Source organism: Podarcis muralis, chromosome 11, assembly GCF_964188315.1.
Source record: "Podarcis muralis chromosome 11, rPodMur119.hap1.1, whole genome shotgun sequence".
NCBI lineage: Eukaryota > Metazoa > Chordata > Lepidosauria > Squamata > Lacertidae > Podarcis > Podarcis muralis.
In genome coordinates this window covers 48,496,618-48,514,160 of record NC_135665.1, presented here as the reverse complement: position 1 = coordinate 48,514,160, position 17,543 = coordinate 48,496,618, and the positions used below count along the sequence as shown (strand labels likewise).

Sequence of the window (17,543 nt, the reverse complement as noted above, 5' to 3'; positions counted from 1 at the left end):
ACACCTTGATAAGCAAATCTTTGAATTTGTTTAATGGGGGGGGGATGGATAGACATAATATGATTGCCAGTACAGTCCCGCTGTACTATTTTCATACACAAGAAATTACAGAGTAACCTCAATCCACTACAGTCAGTCTTTTGTAATGAAAGTGGTTGGGCATTTGTATGTACAGGTTTGCATATATCAAGTTATTTGATTCTAGGGGGGGCTTTCGGTTCTGGGGACAAGATGCACGCGTTTCAAGTCTGCACTTCTAGAAATTTAGGAATCACACTAAGGGTGTGGGGAGAACTGACCTATATATTGTCACCATCATATCATCTGTGCAAAGGATCTGTGAAAGAACAATGGATTAAAGCATAGGAGTGTTCATTTCTGCATTGCACCTTTAAGGCTTTTCACTACCATTACTGGTATTATCTTGCAATTAACCTTTCACGTGTATAATCAAAGCTAAGTGGTAAGGAGAAAAATTAAAGACATGGAATGTGGTATTTTTTTTCCCTTGCCTCTTTCCTGATCAAAAGCAGCAATGGGTAGATATTTCCTAGTTTTTCTTGATAAAGTATGCACCCTTATTTGATGGAAGTCATGCTTGTTAAAAGGTTTACATTTAGACAATTTACATACTAGATGAGCATTAATGTAGAAAACCCGACCGAACAACATGCATTATTATATGTACAGGGGAATTCTGATCCCAGGGGTCTGAGAAGTGATTTGTTCTTTTTTTAAAAAAAAATCAAACTGTAGTGAAGTTCCTTAACTGGTTCAGTTAACACATTATCACATGTAACTGCAACAAAACTAGACCGACTGCTAAGACAAATAAGGATTTTTGCTGTTTTAACAATAAAATAACTTAAGACTACCCCAAGTTACTAAGGATTCTCTTCCTCTCTCAGAGATCAGAAATTCTCCAAGTAGTGTTTCACAAAGATTAGGAAAAATATCACAGAAAGCCATCATTAATCCCCTGACGTCCACAGTTTGAGCAGCTCCATTGGTGACAATGGAGATAGAGCCTTAGATGCTCCAGGATCCAGGGTTTAAAAGGCATCACTCTCTGTCCTGAACGGAAGTAAAAAAAACAACCAACCACGTACAACACGTCCCTGCACGCTGTCCTCTATTATTACGATGCTGCGTTTCAAAATAAGTGAAATGAAAACCTGTGCAAGTGTTCAGTGCTTCGTTCTCCTTGCATATCTTGGGAATTGCTACTTTCATTGTTTTAACAATTCCCATAGGGCTCAGATGGATGGATGGGAAAGCAAGTTCCATGGAGGAGAGGTTCTGTTACTTGTACCCAGAATGCTTCTCTTCTCTTCGCCCAGTCAATTAGACGTTCTTATCCGAGGCTACCGACGACTTCATATTTAGCCACACCACAAAAAGCAAGGGGTCAGGATTCAGCCGATGGGTTAGCTGTTTGCTGATTTGTTGCTAGTACGGCTTCTGCTTCTTCGTGCATCTGGAAGTAACGAGATAGAATGTTAGTAAATTAGCATAAAAGACAAAAGTTGTATTAGAAGCCTATCAAGAATTAGCTAGATTTCACTTTGACTCACTTGTAAAAACTGGACATCTTGAAAGAGCTCTTGTATGAACCTTCGGGATGGTAAACGAAATGTACAGTGCGCTAGCAAGTAGGACACTTCAGAGTAAAGGCATATGTCATCGAATGCTTGGGGAAACTTCTCTTTAATTCTAATCAGAAAGAAAAAGAAAGCAATTCATGCACCATGATTTAACTGTTCCATCAAAACCTAATAGCTTTAGGGAAGGAAGCTGAGGCAGCTATCTGATATTCCATGCAAATCGATGAAGACAAATCTCAGGACATAGCAATCTGAATTCAAGTGAAAGAGGAACAAAAATACAGACTGAAAAGGCAAATATGGAACTGAAAAGGCTTAAATGAGTCTAATCCGAACCTCAAAGGGCATATGCTCACAATTACTGAAGCATGTGATAGATGCGGGAAAATAGTTTTGCCAAGATGGTCATATCCCCATTACCAGATGTTGGATTCAAATGCTGCAGATGCTACACTCACATTGTTGTGTCAAAAGCAGATCTGATATGAACCGAACATGCCCACAACAATCTTACCACAGAGAATGCATGAACTTGACATCTCACACTTGGGTGGTTATACAGCTACTGAAGGCATGACAGGTAAGTAATTTTATTAACTCTAGAACCAAGTTCAGCAACCACCTTTGCTAAGAGATTGGCTGATGGGTCACAGTTTCAATGCCATCTCTCAAAGGAAGGCTTTGCCACAATTGTCCAGGCCTCCAAACCAATCTACGATTCTAGGCTGGCAAATGGGAGAGTCTCCACTCCCTGCACCCCAACCAGCATAAATGATTTCTAACATATTCTCATTGTGTCCTCTTTGGTAAGAGCTGATGATGCCAGAAGCTCACCCACATCCTTCCTCCCAACTCTTCCCAACTCCAAAGGATTAGTGAGGAGCCTGAGGGGGCTACATCTGTCAGTTTGCATTTCTTAGTGCAGAAAGTATTGATCTGATGTGTAGAGATCTTTCCTGTTCTAATTAATTCAAGATGGTTCTGGAAGCTTCTCTGTGTGAAAGAAACAAGCAGAAGGTTCCTGATGTTTGGGTCATTCCTTCAGAGAGGCTGAGTACAGCTGGCTTAAACTGGTCCTGTTATCTCTTTCAGTCAAGGTCAAGGAGCCTGGGTTTCACCTTCTCTCTCTCTCTTCCTTCTGGTGTGGTGTTCTGTACATAGTATGCTTAGTGTTAAGGTTTAGACTTATTATAAGTTATTGTAAGTTTAAGTTAAGTCTGCTGGAACTGGATTTCTTATGGATAGTGCCAATCCTGAAGGTATTGGATTTGTGACCATTTATGCTCATTTGCCTTCAGTAGCAGTAAAGCTACAATTGCCTCTGGTCTATTTTTTGGGAATCCTGCAACGTGTTTAAGTTTTTACTCTGCTAACTATCTTCTTCTTCTTCTTCTTTGGCGATCACTCGTAGCCGAGTAAGATTGTCTTCCATAAACATGGTTTTAACAGTGAGTCTGTAAATGACTGTGGAGGCCAATTCTGGATCCACATGTCCTTCTACAGTGGGGACATTGGTTTCCGGGTGGGAGTTGATCACGGTGTGGATTTGCCAAGCGTGCCTTCCTCTTAGCATGTTTCTCCCTTGCGTCCTGAGTTTGAGTGTCTTCAAAGCCCATGACACCTTTGGTAAAGGCTGTTGGAATCGTCTCTGGATCAATACTGAGTAGAATTCCATGACAACATCTATCCCCCTTTCCTCTGCCTCCCTCATCCACAGCTGACAGACTATTTGCAGAAAGCTACAATTGTAGCGAGAAGAGAGTGCTACTTACGTCAAGAGACCTGTTTCATGTCCTTTAGTTCCTACTGAACTGCTCAAGTTGATCACTAATCGCAAGACTTCCTTTCTCAGTAGTATGCGGCATACAGGGGTATCATCTGGGATTGACTTTACACCTTGAGGGGGAAGGACATTTTTCAGAATCAAAATCACAGGCAGTTGCATGCGTATTCACTGAGAAGTGCCACACATGCATTACAATGCCTGCCATTAGGCGAAGGACTCGCTCAGATGTTATTTCTTCTCCTCAAGACTACATATGGAGTCAACGTCTAGGGGCAAGAAGAAAGAAACACAGATTCTCCTGGTCTGGACCTTCCTTTCTACATGCAATAAAGGAGATAGGGGAAAACAGAGGACAACATGAAGGAATTGTGTCAGCCCAAAACATCATGCACAGAGGTGTAGGGTGTGAGCACATGTTGGGGAAGGTGGAAAAATGCTGGCTGAATGGCCCTTAAGAGAACACACATCACCTTCAGCTACTTGGCAGTTGTAATGTTAGGAAAAAACCTAATAAAGGTTGCAGTCCTAAGTTGAGTTAGAGGAAGAGCATGTTCATGCAATACCCAAATGCAAAATGTTCAGAATCAGGCTGCAAATGCCTTAAAGAAAATATTTGACTTCTTACCAGAGGTAGGAAAACAGTCACATGTTGCTATGCCTATGACAAAACCACTTACCTATCACGATATCCGTACTCTTGGTGCTACTGGTTGAGCCATGAGATACAGCATCGCTGCATCCCGAAATCCCAGAAAACTTTGAGGAATGGGGGACAACATCCAAGTGATTGTGCATGGGCTTTCCACACCAGTCAGAATAAGGAATGTCTGAAAATTCTGAAAAAAACATACAGAGTGGTTTACAAAGAAGAAAAATACATAGCTTCATTTCAGCTGAGATAATTTAATGTAATATAAATTATAATTGTGAACCATAACCATGTTAACTACCGCAGAATATGACACCCTACATTAAATTTCAATGTAGGTTTCTGGGTCTCAGGACTATGAAACATTCTGGAAAGTTATTTCATGATGCATGAGAAGCCCAAAACAGGTCTCCAGCCTCCATATCCTTGTATGTGAATAGGAGCAATGGCTAAACTTCTGACTGAAAGAGGTCCAGCTGTACTAACCAGTGTGACTATAGGAAGGATTCACTTTGTTTTGCTGGTAGCCCAAAATGTGCGTGCAGACACAATAAAGGCAGTTCTCTTCCGTGTGCTCTTGGAGCCCCGTGTCTTCCATGCTTTCAAGGAACTGAGAAGCATCTGAGCGGCTAGTGTTCATTATCTCTGTAAGACTGATCTGCTGGCGAAGCATCTGGAAGGGACTCTTCACCATCTCGGAAGAACCACTCGGCACACCTGGAGAGGCTTCCAATTAAAGAAAAAGAAATATAAATGATAAGTGTGGCAGAAGACCAGCTTTTGCCATTCAACCCGGTGTCTGACTTTTTGGGAATTATTTCATTCTATAGAATTAGTCATGGGACGCGGGTGGTGCTGTGGGTTAAACCAGTGTTCCCCAACCTTGGGCCTCCAGCTGTTTTTGGACTACAGTTCCCATCATCCCTGACCACTGGTCTTGCTAGCTAGGGATTATGGGAGTTGTAGTCCAAAAACAGCTGGAGGCCCAAGGTTGGGGAACACTGGGTTAAACCACTGAGCCTAGGGCTTGCCAATCAGAAGGTCAGCGGTTCGAATCCCTGAGATGGGGTGAGCTCCCGTTACTCGGTCTCTGCTCCTGCCAACCTAGCAAAGCATGTCAAAGTGCAAGTAGATAAATAGTTACCGCTCTGGCGGGAAGGTAAACGGTCATGCTGGCCACATGACCCGGAAGCTGTACGCTGGCTCCCTCGGCCAATAAAGCAAGATGAGCACCGCAACCCCAGAGTCAGACACGACTAGACCTAACGGTCAGGGGGCCCTTTACCTTTTTATGGAATTAGTCTGCGCTGCAAAAAAATAAATTGGCACTGACAAAATTCCAAAAGGTACCCCACAGGCTCAAAAAAAAGTGAAGACTCCATTGTAGACCAAAAGATAGAGTGGAAAGGAAAAGGTACCTCCAGCATCTTGGGGAAAGACTTTAGCGCCTCGTTCGTCAAGTGAAGGCATGGTCTTCTTCTGGAAATAAGGAGTTTCCTTTACCTGAAATATTTGAAGTGAATAATTATAGGGATGAGTTTTTAGAAAAGTAAACAAGCCCTCTATTTTTGGTTAATAGACATTCATTCAAGCATTTAATTTGAGTGCGAATTCACTACTCAGAGCAGCCTACATTAAAAAAAAATCCCCCATTTTCATAAAACACAGAAACGTGTAAAACCCAGTCATAAACACATTATCTGCCTCACAAAGGGAGGTCTCCTTATTAAGTGGGCAGGCTGATCTGGTGATCTGGAAGAGAACAGTCCCAAAATTACCTGGACCTAAGTCATTTATAGGGCTTTAAGGATGATGACTAATGTTTTGATTTGGAAATAAATGGATAACCAGTAAATATGTGGATTTAGGCTTCAAATAAGGGTTTTAAAAAATAGTGCTAGAGTTGATCAAGTATGTTAAGCAAATTACTCCATGCTAATCCCTTCTCTGAGTAAGTGTAGCTTCCAGAGGATATATTCATTAGAACAGGGGTGGCCAACTCCCAAGAGACTGCGATCTACTCACAGAGTTACAAACTGGCAGTGATCTACCCCCTTTTTTGGGAGTTCAGGTCAAAGAAAAGCCCCACTTTAGGGGTGCAGGGCATTGTTGTTCAGCTTTCTTTAGGGGAGCCAAAGTGGTTGAGCTTCATTGGGGGGAGCCAGTGATCTACCACAGATGTCCAGTGATCTACTGGTAGTTCGTGATCTACCTGTTGGACATGCCTGCATTAGAACAATGAATCTAAGATGCCAAATTCTCTCACATGAACATGAAGTGATTTCACATGAGGGAATATGTCATCTCAGATTCATTATTCTGATGTTGTTCTGCATGAAGTGACCTGAATTTTACATACATTGTACATACCTGAAATATTTCATTGATATCAACTGGGAGAGCAAGCCCAATGTAATCATCTGAACTTCCATAAGTAGCATTAGACACCATGGAACGAACAGAAGAAGAACGCTGCAGTGTGTTTTGGTTAATAGGGCTTAGTAAATCCTCTTTATCTAAAGATGATGCATAACTTAAAGCTCTCATGAACCTGTAACAGCATCAAGGGAACCAAAGTCAGTATAACCTGAAAATCACAACTCTGCTCTGTAATAACACAGACAGCATTTTTAAAGTACGGCTAGTTTGGGTGAGTATACAGTTTGCCTTCTTATATATTATCTGTTTATTAATAATTGAAAGACATACTGTGAGAGCAACACATATACTGTTATGAATGGCTTTCCCAGCAGAAAGTTGGAAAAATGGAATTCTCATGCTGCTGGAGCTTTCTCTGAAGTTGAAACTGAATGGCTGTTTGCCTCTTAGGTGGCGGAAGCTATGGAAAACATATCAAAGGAAGCATCGGCTGTGAATGCAGCTCTCCTCTGGGTCACACCCAAAATTCCTGGCTACCGTATTTTTCGCTCCATAAGACGCACTTTTTCCCTCCTAAAAAGTAAGGGGAAATGTGTGTGCGTCTTATGGAGCGAATGCAGGGGGGGAGGCAGGCAGGAAAAGCCCCCAAAAGACGCACACAAGCTCCGTGCGGCTCTTGCGGGCTTTTCCCCAGGAGGGAGAAGGGACTGACACGGCCAGTCAGTCCCTTCTCCCTCCTCGTAGAAAAGCCCGCAGGAGCCGCACGCTCCTTAAAGGGTGCACAGCTCCTGTGGGCTTTTGCGGGAGGTGGGGGGATTGCCATAGCCGCGCGCAGCCTCTCCTGGCCGGAGAGGCTGTGCGCGGCTAAAGAAGCCAAGACAGCCAGCGAGATGCATCCCACTCGCTGTCTTGACTTCTTTGCTCTTTGGGGCTGGGAGGGACCCGGGCTTCCCCCAGCAACCCCGAAAAGCTCTGGGAGAAGCGGATTTTTTTTCTTCTTGATTTCCCCCTCTAAAGCCTTATGGTCCAGTGCGCCTTATGGAGCAAAAAATACGGTAATTCATCTCTTGTTGAACAGCTGGAATCGTGAGAACATTACTTAGCTATGCCATGAAGAAAACTTGAGGGAGGAAGAAGTGCTTACCTGTTTGGTGTCAGTCGAGAGTCTAGACTACCAGACTTCATAGTAATTGTGTCTGTGAAGAGCACATCCTTTGCTGGAGATGCCAGAGCTTCCGAATGGGACAAAGAGGGGTGCATCCTCTGCTGCTGCAAGCGTTTGAGTGTTGCATACCCAAAGGCATCTCGCGAACTGGTGTAGCTGAAGTTATAGTCAGCCAGGCTTTTTATTGTGGCGAGCGAAGGAGCTTTAAGTGACTGTGCTCTCCGAGGAAGGGTGTGCGAGGACCCTGGCGGTACCAGGGAGACAGAATTTGATTTTGAGAGGGGGAGGTGGTTAGGCTGTGGGGTTGAGCACTGGATTGTTTTAACTGTCTTGGTACTCACCACAGTACTTAAACTCCCACTGTCCGTGTCTACGTTTGTAGTGTCCACTCCCACAGTCTCCCGCGAAGGGCTCGAACTCATTGAACTTATGCCACTCGTGGTGGTATCCGTATTGAAACTCAAGCTGCGGCTTTTGAAGTGAGTCTGCGTAGAAACCTCTCCTATCAGTCTTTCCCGGCTGGCATTTTCCCGGTGGTTTTCGTGGCCGAGGCCTTTGGGAAGCTTGAGGTCATTTTCGCCTATACTTGGAGTGCTATCTGCATCTTCGCTGTGTCTGCTCCCGACAAACGACGTCTCTAGTTTCAGAGTGTGGATTTTAGGCACCCGGAACATAGGGGTGAAGTCCTCGCCTCGTGCAAAATCCATGCTGCTGGAAGGCTCAGTTACTGTACGATTTCGCCTCAAACCCATCTTGCTCTCTGAAGAAGATAGTTTGCCACCTTTAGGATCGCTGCTACTCCTATGTTTTTTATTAGGTAAGGTTAGAGAATTTAAAATGCGGTTCTTCACAAGCCTGCTTGAAGTGAAGAAGGGGAAGGGATTGCGATCCTTATCTTTCAAGGGTCCAGATCGGTCGTAGAAATTCTGTTCTGCATCTTCAGATATATCTAGGAAAAACGTGCTGGTAGAGGTGCTGCCAACCCTGTCATCTTCCAAAATAAACATACCTGAAATTTAGATAAAAGCTTGCATTGTTAAAATATTATTGGTCTATAAATATTTGGTAACTAAAACTAGCTCTGAGAAGTCTATGAAAGCCAACTGCATGTACATTTCTGAACTGTAATTGCTGAAGGCTATTTTAGGTAGGGGGGGTGTGCTTAGTATCCTTTTATGTGCCACTAAACGTTATATGTAAGATCAACAGAACCTGGCCTTTTTTAAAAAAGAAATAAATAAAACAATGGTACTGAACACTTAATCACTTCTTGAGCAATCAAAATTTTCATGTTAGTGCTCTTAGTTTCTCCTTTTAACATGAATTCAGGGGTCTTCAGGAGCCAAACTATGCTTTTGGAAATGTAATTTCATACTGTAGTTGAGGAGTCAGTCTTTGTTCACGTCAATTCCCATCTGTCCTAGTCAACATCGGCAACAATGATGGGAGTTGTAGACCAGCAACAGCCGCAGGCTAAAATCAATTCTAAAAGGAATGTGCCTCTCTTATATCAAGACATTACTTCACATTATATAGTTGATGATAGTATTTACTCTCCACACCTGACTTTTCTGATTAGCTCCAACGTATCCCGAGCCTGCTCCTTAAATATAACGTGATACTCAAACCATCCTAATAGATATTTTGACGTTTCCCGTTTTCCATCTTAAATCAGAGTTTCTAACTTTCTAGGAAGAATTTTCTCATGTCCAGTCTTTATCTTCACTTTTATACTATCATCCTGGAGAAGAAATGGATCTAATTCTATGCAAAGGAAATCAGTGTTTTATTTTTTCATTTACACCAGATAAAAGGATGATCTAAAATAATTACATTTGTAATATTTTCTACAGCATTGGAAGCTGAAACTTTACCCAGTGGTGTCTCTCTGTTGATGGAAGGCACTTAGACCCAGCAGAGGCTTCTGCCAGCAGGACATAGAGGGTGAGGTTTTTGCCAATTCTCCTTCCTCCAGCAGCAGAAGGGTTGGGGGACTGTACAGGATAGTAGGGAGGGGGAGTGAGTGGAAATTCCCTCCTTTCACTGATGAAAGCTTTCAGCTGAATCCAAGTGCCTCTGATCAGCAAAGTGACATTCTGGACACCCTATAGCCCAACCATTTCTGAATTTATCAAAGGATACCCAGCCACGTTCTATAAACCTCGTCTTTATCCATTAAGCACACAGTGGACACTCGGGTTGCGAACGTAATCCGTGTGGGATGCACGTTCGCAACCCGCATCTGCACACGCGTGGGTTGGGATTCGGTGCTTCTGCACATGCGCAAAGTGCGATTTAGCGCTTCTGCGCATGTGCGACTGCCGAAACCTGGAAGTAACCCGTTCTGGTACTTCCGGGTTTCAGTGGTCTGCAACCCGAAAAAACGCAACCTGGAGCGGCTGTAACGCGAGGTATGGCTATACAACATGCTCATGTAGGAATACAGAATACCTTCAGATTAGAAAGTTAATGCCTTCTCAAAATGGATAGGCAAAAGGAGATTCCAACTGAACTTCAGGAAGAACTTTCTAACAGCAAGAGCTTTTCAACAGTGGAACAGACACTCTCATAAGGTTGTGGACTCTCCTTCCTTGGAGCTTTTTAAAGCAGAGGTTGGATGGCCATCTATCATGGATGCTTGAGTTGAGATTCCTGCATTGCAAATGGTTTGACTGGATGACCTCTGAGGTGCCTCCCAGCTCCACGATTCTATTGATTTCACTGGCCAGACCCATGATCTGCTTTTTCCCCAAAGTATGCTATGCATACTTACTTGACGGCGCAGATTCACTTTCACTGTTGTGCCTTGAACTGGTAGATTCAGAGTTCAAACTGAGCGTGCTGGGAATAGAGGAGAGTTCGTTGCAGAGTTGCTCCATGTCATCGGGGACGACTGGCCAAGGCTGCCTACGACTGTGTCTCACTGCATCCCAGTTGTGATGCTTCAGAATGTCACAACCTTGTTTTGTTTTGGCGATCAGGCCAAGCACATAGACACACGTCCTATGTTTATAAAACAGAAATCCAGTTCAAACAAATATGTATTTTACATTCAGGCCACCAAAACTATTCTCCAGCTTCTTTTCCCTCCCCTCAGGAAATGTTACTTGTGCTGCCTTAGAAATATGTGGAATGAAAAATACAAATCCTTTGTGTAAGCTGGCCTGCAACTCTGAGGTGCAATCTTGTACATGTCTACTCAGAAATAAGTCCCACTTAGTTCAAGGAGGCTTATTCCTAGATAAGGTTGCAGCCTCATTCTCTAAGGGGATGCAGAGTAGAACTAGGCATGTACAGTGGTGCCTCGCAAGACGAAATTAATCCGTTCCGCGAGTCTCTTCGTCTTGCGGCTTTTTCGTCTTGCGAAGCACGGCTATTAGCGGCTTAGCGGCTATTAGCGGCTATTAGCGGCTTAGCGGCTTTAAGAAAAAGGAAACAAACTCGCAAGAACTCGCAAGACGTTTCGTCTTGCGAAGCAAGCCCATAGGGAAATTCGTCTTGCGGAACGACTCAAAAAACGGAAAACCCTTTCATCTAGCGAGTTTTTCGTCTTGCGAGGCATTCGTCTTGCGGGGCACCACTGTAACAGATATGAGTGTTATTTCATTCACTACATGCCTGTATTACTTAAAATTATTATCACTCAATACAGTAGGAGACATCCAGTTTTGTCCCCATCTTCTGTGTATGCTCCACAAATCATGACTGCAAAACACCCACACCCATAAATAAGGCTGCAAAACTAATGTCACACAGAAAATCTATTAACATAATAGTAAGTAGCAACTTGCTATTTTAATAGCAAGTCACCTGATTTTTTAAAAAATAAAAAGGGTGTTGTGCCTTTCTTCATCTTAAAATTATATACCGTTTCTAAAGAATGAAGCGGCAGATGGCATAGAATCATTTTAAAGACTCCAGGGCAAAATAAAAATCCTATAAACCCTTTAAAAGTCAATTTCAAACCATGTTCTACCTACCCTCTAATAGATAGGACTTCACAATGCTGGGCAAGTGCCAATATATCAGGGATGACATTTTCTTCTTGAAGCAAATTCAGACCCCAGTTTGAAGATCCAATATTACCCTGTAATGTAAATAATTTGTGATCAAATTTGCTATTGGCTGATACTGCTGATACTATGTCATATAACAAAGGAGTATTGATTAGAACTTGATGAACAAACTTAAGATATTTTGTATACAGTATAAGCTATAAATTTCTTTATACCTACAGCCGAGTCTCTTTCACCCAATTCAAGCCTTTTCTTTAAAAATATTTAATAGCACCTTGTTACAGTCTACCTACTTTCCCAACTTCACAGAAATGACTTTAAATCTTTTATATTCCTCTCTCTCTCTCTCTCTCTCTCTCTTTCTCTCTCTCTCTCTCTCTCTCTCTCTCTCTCTCTCACACACACACACACACACACACACAAATATGATCGTTAATTTGGGTTGATATGCTCCCTTCCACATTGCAGAGTCTTTTGTCTTTAGATGCAATGCCCTCATGTACCTCACCTTCTACAATTTGAGAACTCTTTTGGATTAAAAGGGGGGCCAATTTTCAAGCGTATTTCTGCTTCATCTAGAGAGCTTGGTGCCCTCTGGTTTAATCTGCTTTTGTTTTGTCCTTTGGTGGGGAGTTGCTGCAGGAGCTGCTGCTGTAGCCAGCGTATAAGACGACCCCCAACTTTTGAGAAGATTTTCCTGGGTTAAAAAGGAGTCTTATACACCAGAAAATACAGTAATTCGTTCTTGAGGCCCGTTCTTAACCTGAAACTGTTCTTAACCTGAGGTACCACTTTAGCTAATGGGGCCTCCCGCTGCCGCCGCACGATTTCTGTTCTCATCCTGTAGCAAAGTTCTTAACCCGAGGTACTATTTCTGGTTTAGCGGAGTCTGTAACCTGAAGTGTCTGTAACCTGAGGTACCACTGTAATTTGCAACATCAAAAAATCAAAAACACATCTTTGGGGGAACCATTATTGTTATTTTGGTTGCAGAAATGCAGAAAACACCATGGTGGATTATTATTTTTTTACTAACCAGAGCCCAGAGAGCTGCCTTCAGCTGCTTAATCCCTTCCCATTTATCCAGCATGGGGGAACGAACAGTGTAACTCAGGTCAGGAACAATACTCTAAAGAATAAAAAGATCAATCACAAAGTAGCTTCAATGTGAAGCTTAACATTCTTCAAATCTGCTGAATTGCTTTTCAAACTTACATAAATGCTAAGAGCAAAATACAAATAGGTTTAGTTTTTTTTAATATAATTTTTTTTTTGAAAACTAATGTTTCAAAAACCACCAACCATTTAAACAAGAGCACCAATGGTAAAACTAAAGGCAGATATACAGATAACAGCTCTGGTCATTAAATAAGGCGCTTTTTTTTCATTCCAAGAAGAAATATTTTAAAACACAAACATGTAATTCAATTTCTATAAAAATAAGCCAGTATTCTTTTCTTCTTTCAATTCAAAATTGAGAAGACACAGCTCAGAATTGGATCACATAAAGCTAAGAACAGCAGTATCTTGCACATTTCAGAACCAATCAGCTAGTTCTTAGCTATAGCATCTCAGAATGAAGAAAGGAAGGGGGGGAAGCAAATCCATGCACATGTTGTGTGCTGTAAAGCGCATTCCCTTCCAGCTGGAAACAGTTCATGGAAAGTAGGTGCCAAAAGTTTCTGATCTCTCAGCACAGCTGATATTGTGGCCCTGCCTCCCTTCCCTCTCTCTCTGCTGCAGCCTTATGGAATGGCTGCAGCTAGGCGACAGTTGGTAGAGGAGGATACCACCACCTACTAGTGTTTGACACCCTACCCCCGAAGTCAATATTCATAGCCTAAAAATGCAGAAAGAAAGACTAAAAGGCAATAGGATCCTCAGGCAGACCAAAGCAGTTCCACTGCAGAAGGGCCCCTTTCATGGGTCAATTCCCGTGGGATTACCAAAAAGGTACTTGGGGCAGCATCTAAGTCCACTTGCCCAGCAAACCTCCCCCAATCTGCTTTAGAAGGTTCATAGATCACAGAATTGTAGAGTTGGAAGGGACCATGAGGTTCATCTAGTCCAACTGCCTAAAATGCAGGAATCTTTTGCCCAATGTAGGACTTGAAGCCATGACCTTGGGGGAACCCCTAGCATAAATTTTGGGGGTATGCAGGTAGGGGGACTCCTGCGGCACAAGTGAAAATCATTGTGCTAGCAGGACATTTTATTCAGTGCTACCTTGGCTACAACCCTTGCTTTCTGTTCTGCAAGCGAAGTCTATACATCTCTCACTCACTATTCCCATCAGTGAAAAAGAGTCTTCTATGTGCTCCAGCTAAGTGAGAAAATTTAATCCCTAGCCAAAGCAAGCTTATTTTATGGAACAAGGATGCATGCAAGGATGCATTCCTTTTCTGCAGTCTAAATAGGGGGGGGGGAACAAGCCAAATTTCCCAATGAGGTTGTATATGCCACACAACCCTGAACCAGTAACATCCGAACAAATTGGAGGCGGGGACCAATTCCAAGAAGGCTGCAATGTATTTAATGTTACCTTGATTTTGAATCAGGTATATTAAATTTCCTCACCTGAGCTTCCAACAAATGGCAGCCTGTTTTGTGGTGTACCAGTTGTCCATAGAGGTGAACCGGCAGATAGACATGTGGCCGCTGTAATCTGCCAGAAAGAAAAATGGTCTGTTTGCATAGTAAACAATAGAAAGTGTCCTTTCATACTGTATCACGGTCTGGTACATTGGTTTGACATCAACTGATAGTGCCAACAGAGGGTGGTGAATTCAGCACAAGAAATTATGGGCTGTCCCATGAAACCGCTGGATGAAATAGCGGAAGAACGTTGCCTCAGGAGAGTGAGGAAAATTTTCAGGGATGATTCACACCCTGGCCGGCACTTTCTTGATCTCCTGCCCTCAGGCAGAAAATACAGAAGCATGATTAGTCGCACCAACAGGGTAAAGAACAGCTTCTATCCGTGGGCTGTTAGGCTGCTGAATGAAAAGATAACAACAGGGCAACTGACTTTCGGGTTTGGTGGGTGTGCGTCAGTAAACAAGGGGAATTAAGACTAAGAGAGCTGAGTGGGGGGTGCTCGTGTAATCTCACTGTATACAAGTTGTAGAAGTGACAATAAAGTAGTTCAATTTTTATTCCTTATGGCTATTTCAAAAACCAGTCACACAGTCATCTCATATGTAGCAATTGCTTTAGCAAACCAATCAAGATTGTTTGCAACTTAGCTTACCTTTGGTTGCTCCGGCGAACATAGTTATCGCCATCAACAGGTTTGCGGTATGTGGTAAGTGCTTCATTGAGTTGCTCTTCTATCAAATCGACATACTTTAAGTTGTACTCCTAAAATGATGGGATACAGAGCTCATGAGAGAGAGAGAAATCTCCAGCAGATTTTTGTTTTCATAATACTGTACTATGCAACATTGTGATACTTATTTTCATAATTCCAAGGGAACCACTGCAGGTTTTTGAAGTCAAACGTTTGATTAAAAAGGCAAAAGAAATTTTGGAATGAAAATATTTATTTACATGCCCAGTGGCTCGGCTACATAGAACAGGGCCTTTAGTGTTGTGGCTCCAGTTCTCTGGAATTCCCTTCCTCCTACAACTGTGGGCTTTTGGTATATACAAAAAACCATTTTTCTTCACCTGATCTTTACTAGTTTTGTATTATTGTTAATTTGTCCATTAACAGAATTTTGAATATGTTTGGAGTTTTACTATGCTTTTATATGTTTTGTTGTTTCATGATCTTGGATATTCTGATGTTTAGCTAAACACTTTGCAAGAAATTAATTCACGATGCAGAGCCTTTTGTTCTAGAATAATGGTTGGCAAGACTGGGAAATGGCTGAAACCCTATTATCCCTAGAACATTCTCTGTCTCTCATTTTTACAGAGTAACCTGTCTGATATAAATGGGGGAATTGTTTCTAACTTGTGAATTTCCTCTCCATAGCACTTCTGTACAGTTCTCTTCCATGACGGAACAGATCTCTACCCCATTTAGTAAGTGAATACCATTCAAGTATCATTTCATATGTTGCCAAAGGATTTATTCACCTCTTCAAATTTTGGCCCAGAAAGCCTTTTTCAAAAAAGGTGAAACTACATGTTATGTTGAATCATTTCCAGCAGCCACATTTTCTAACCAAAGGCAGCTCTGGGTGAGAGCAAACTGGTGTGGACATTTCACTTCTGGGCAAAGATTACCCTTTCCTCCCTGCTGCTTTTTCTCTGTAAATCTGCCCCGTGTCCTTTTCCTCTAAAGCATCCCGAGTGCTTATCTTCAAATATACACCTGGAATCCTCCTTCCTGCAACTTCTTAACTTAAACTCCCTGGGAGCTGTTCCCTCCTAGATACAGAGCTGTATAAAGTACAGTTTGAAAAAAAGTTATCCAAAGAGAATCTAATCCCAGTGGGAAAATCGGTTCTGGATCAGGCCTGTAAGCCTAACTTTTCAGTTCTCATATGCCAGTAGCTCATACATAATGGGCCCAACAAAAGCAGGACTGTCAGATGCAATGAAGCTGAGCACTATGTCTAAATTCAGGAACGCTTAAAAACCCATCAGGTCCACAGACCTGAGAGCAATGCAAGCGGCTCTATCTCACCTTCTGAATGAAGAAACACAACTGGACCATGACTGGATTGGGCTAGCACATTCATTCTAGGGAAGTCTAAAGGGCTGGCTTTAGCCAAGCAAAGTCTCAGCATAACAAGGAGGGATGTATTTCAAGTTATGAATTTCACAGAGAGATTTGGATTTGTTTAAAAGTACCTTCTGCCATTTCTCCATTTGTTTTGTCACATAGCCTCGTTCATTTAGATAGGAAAACCCTTTGGGGATTGACAGGAACCTGAAAAATTATCATCATATACCGTTTATAAACATGTCCACCGATTATGAAAATGCAAGTTAATTTGGTTTGTTCTCATATGAAGTAACATATTTAGTGTTTACCTTAAGAGCAGAAGCAAGCCCTTGTCTCCAAGATGAGACAACGCTGGTTTCATCTGAATAAGAGCATGAAGATTTGCCTAAAAGAGAGAGCCAGGGAGAGGGAGGGCAGTTAGGAAATCAGTTTGGTTACACTGGCACTCAATAAGGAATTAGCAGGAAATCTCAATATATACAATAATGGGGAGGCCTCCCCATCCCCAGTGCTCTCCCTGCTTGGACGGGAGCCAGTGCTGGGCTAGGGGATCCTTTAACTGCTCGGAGGGAAGCAACAACCACACACTCCTCAGCTGAGCAGTTAAAAGATGCAGAGGGAGGAACAAGCAATACTTGCTGGAGGAAGTCGCTAGCAGAGGGACTCAGGAGCAGTGGCGGTTTCACTAGTGATATACCGCTGAGTAAAGCAGACATCACAAACTGGTCCTGGATGATATATCGCCCAGGCCTAAGACCATTGCATGAGAAGCATGACATGCTTCTCAATAAACTGATACACAACAGTATTCACTCACGGTAACTTTAAGAATGGACAGCAGGATTCTCACCTTGTCTTCACATGCCTCATCGAGGATATCAAGTGCTTCAGAAGAAATGGCTTTATTCTTGTCATGGAGCTGAGTTACCAGTAACTCAATTCCCCAGTTGCTGAAGAACTCTACGTTGGCTCTCAGCAGTACTCGTAAGTGTTTTGTGGCATATAGCCTACAGCTCTACGAAGCAAGTAAACAAGCAAATCGATCAATGGCAAGGGAAGCACAGTAGAGAAAAGTAGATTTTGCACACAGAAAGCCAGATCCATGCTCTCTCCAAGCACTCAGCTTGAACATACACAATGTGGGAAGTGGTCAGGGGTATACACACAAGCACACCAGCATGAACGAGAGTGCAGGTTCCACTTAAAATCTTCTCATAGTGAGCGGAAAAGTCTGAACGAGGCTTTTAAGCACTACCACTTAACACA

The 17,543-nt window shown here is 42.5% G+C and overlaps 1 protein-coding gene across 3 annotated transcripts in view; it reads right to left on the bottom strand.

Annotated features, from left to right (window-relative positions):
• Nucleotides 1-742: 742 nt before the first annotated feature.
• The window catches only part of RICTOR (RPTOR independent companion of MTOR complex 2), a 56,374-nt gene continuing 39,573 nt past the window's right edge, over nucleotides 743-17,543 (bottom strand). For all 3 annotated transcript variants that reach the window (XM_028747862.2, XM_028747863.2, XM_028747864.2), the window contains 16 exons: nucleotides 17,128-17,292; nucleotides 16,586-16,662; nucleotides 16,403-16,481; nucleotides 14,850-14,959; nucleotides 14,177-14,264; nucleotides 12,636-12,728; nucleotides 11,564-11,670; nucleotides 10,357-10,586; nucleotides 7,563-8,592; nucleotides 6,410-6,590; nucleotides 5,458-5,542; nucleotides 4,526-4,765; nucleotides 4,068-4,226; nucleotides 3,377-3,500; nucleotides 1,575-1,713; nucleotides 743-1,477 (listed from right to left, as the gene is read on the bottom strand). In XM_028747862.2, coding sequence (XP_028603695.2) covers nucleotides 1,409-1,477; nucleotides 1,575-1,713; nucleotides 3,377-3,500; nucleotides 4,068-4,226; nucleotides 4,526-4,765; nucleotides 5,458-5,542; nucleotides 6,410-6,590; nucleotides 7,563-8,592; nucleotides 10,357-10,586; nucleotides 11,564-11,670; nucleotides 12,636-12,728; nucleotides 14,177-14,264; nucleotides 14,850-14,959; nucleotides 16,403-16,481; nucleotides 16,586-16,662; nucleotides 17,128-17,292 — 2,976 coding nt within the window. In that variant the 3' untranslated portion in view covers nucleotides 743-1,408. The remainder of the gene's footprint in view (nucleotides 1,478-1,574; nucleotides 1,714-3,376; nucleotides 3,501-4,067; nucleotides 4,227-4,525; nucleotides 4,766-5,457; nucleotides 5,543-6,409; nucleotides 6,591-7,562; nucleotides 8,593-10,356; nucleotides 10,587-11,563; nucleotides 11,671-12,635; nucleotides 12,729-14,176; nucleotides 14,265-14,849; nucleotides 14,960-16,402; nucleotides 16,482-16,585; nucleotides 16,663-17,127; nucleotides 17,293-17,543) is intronic.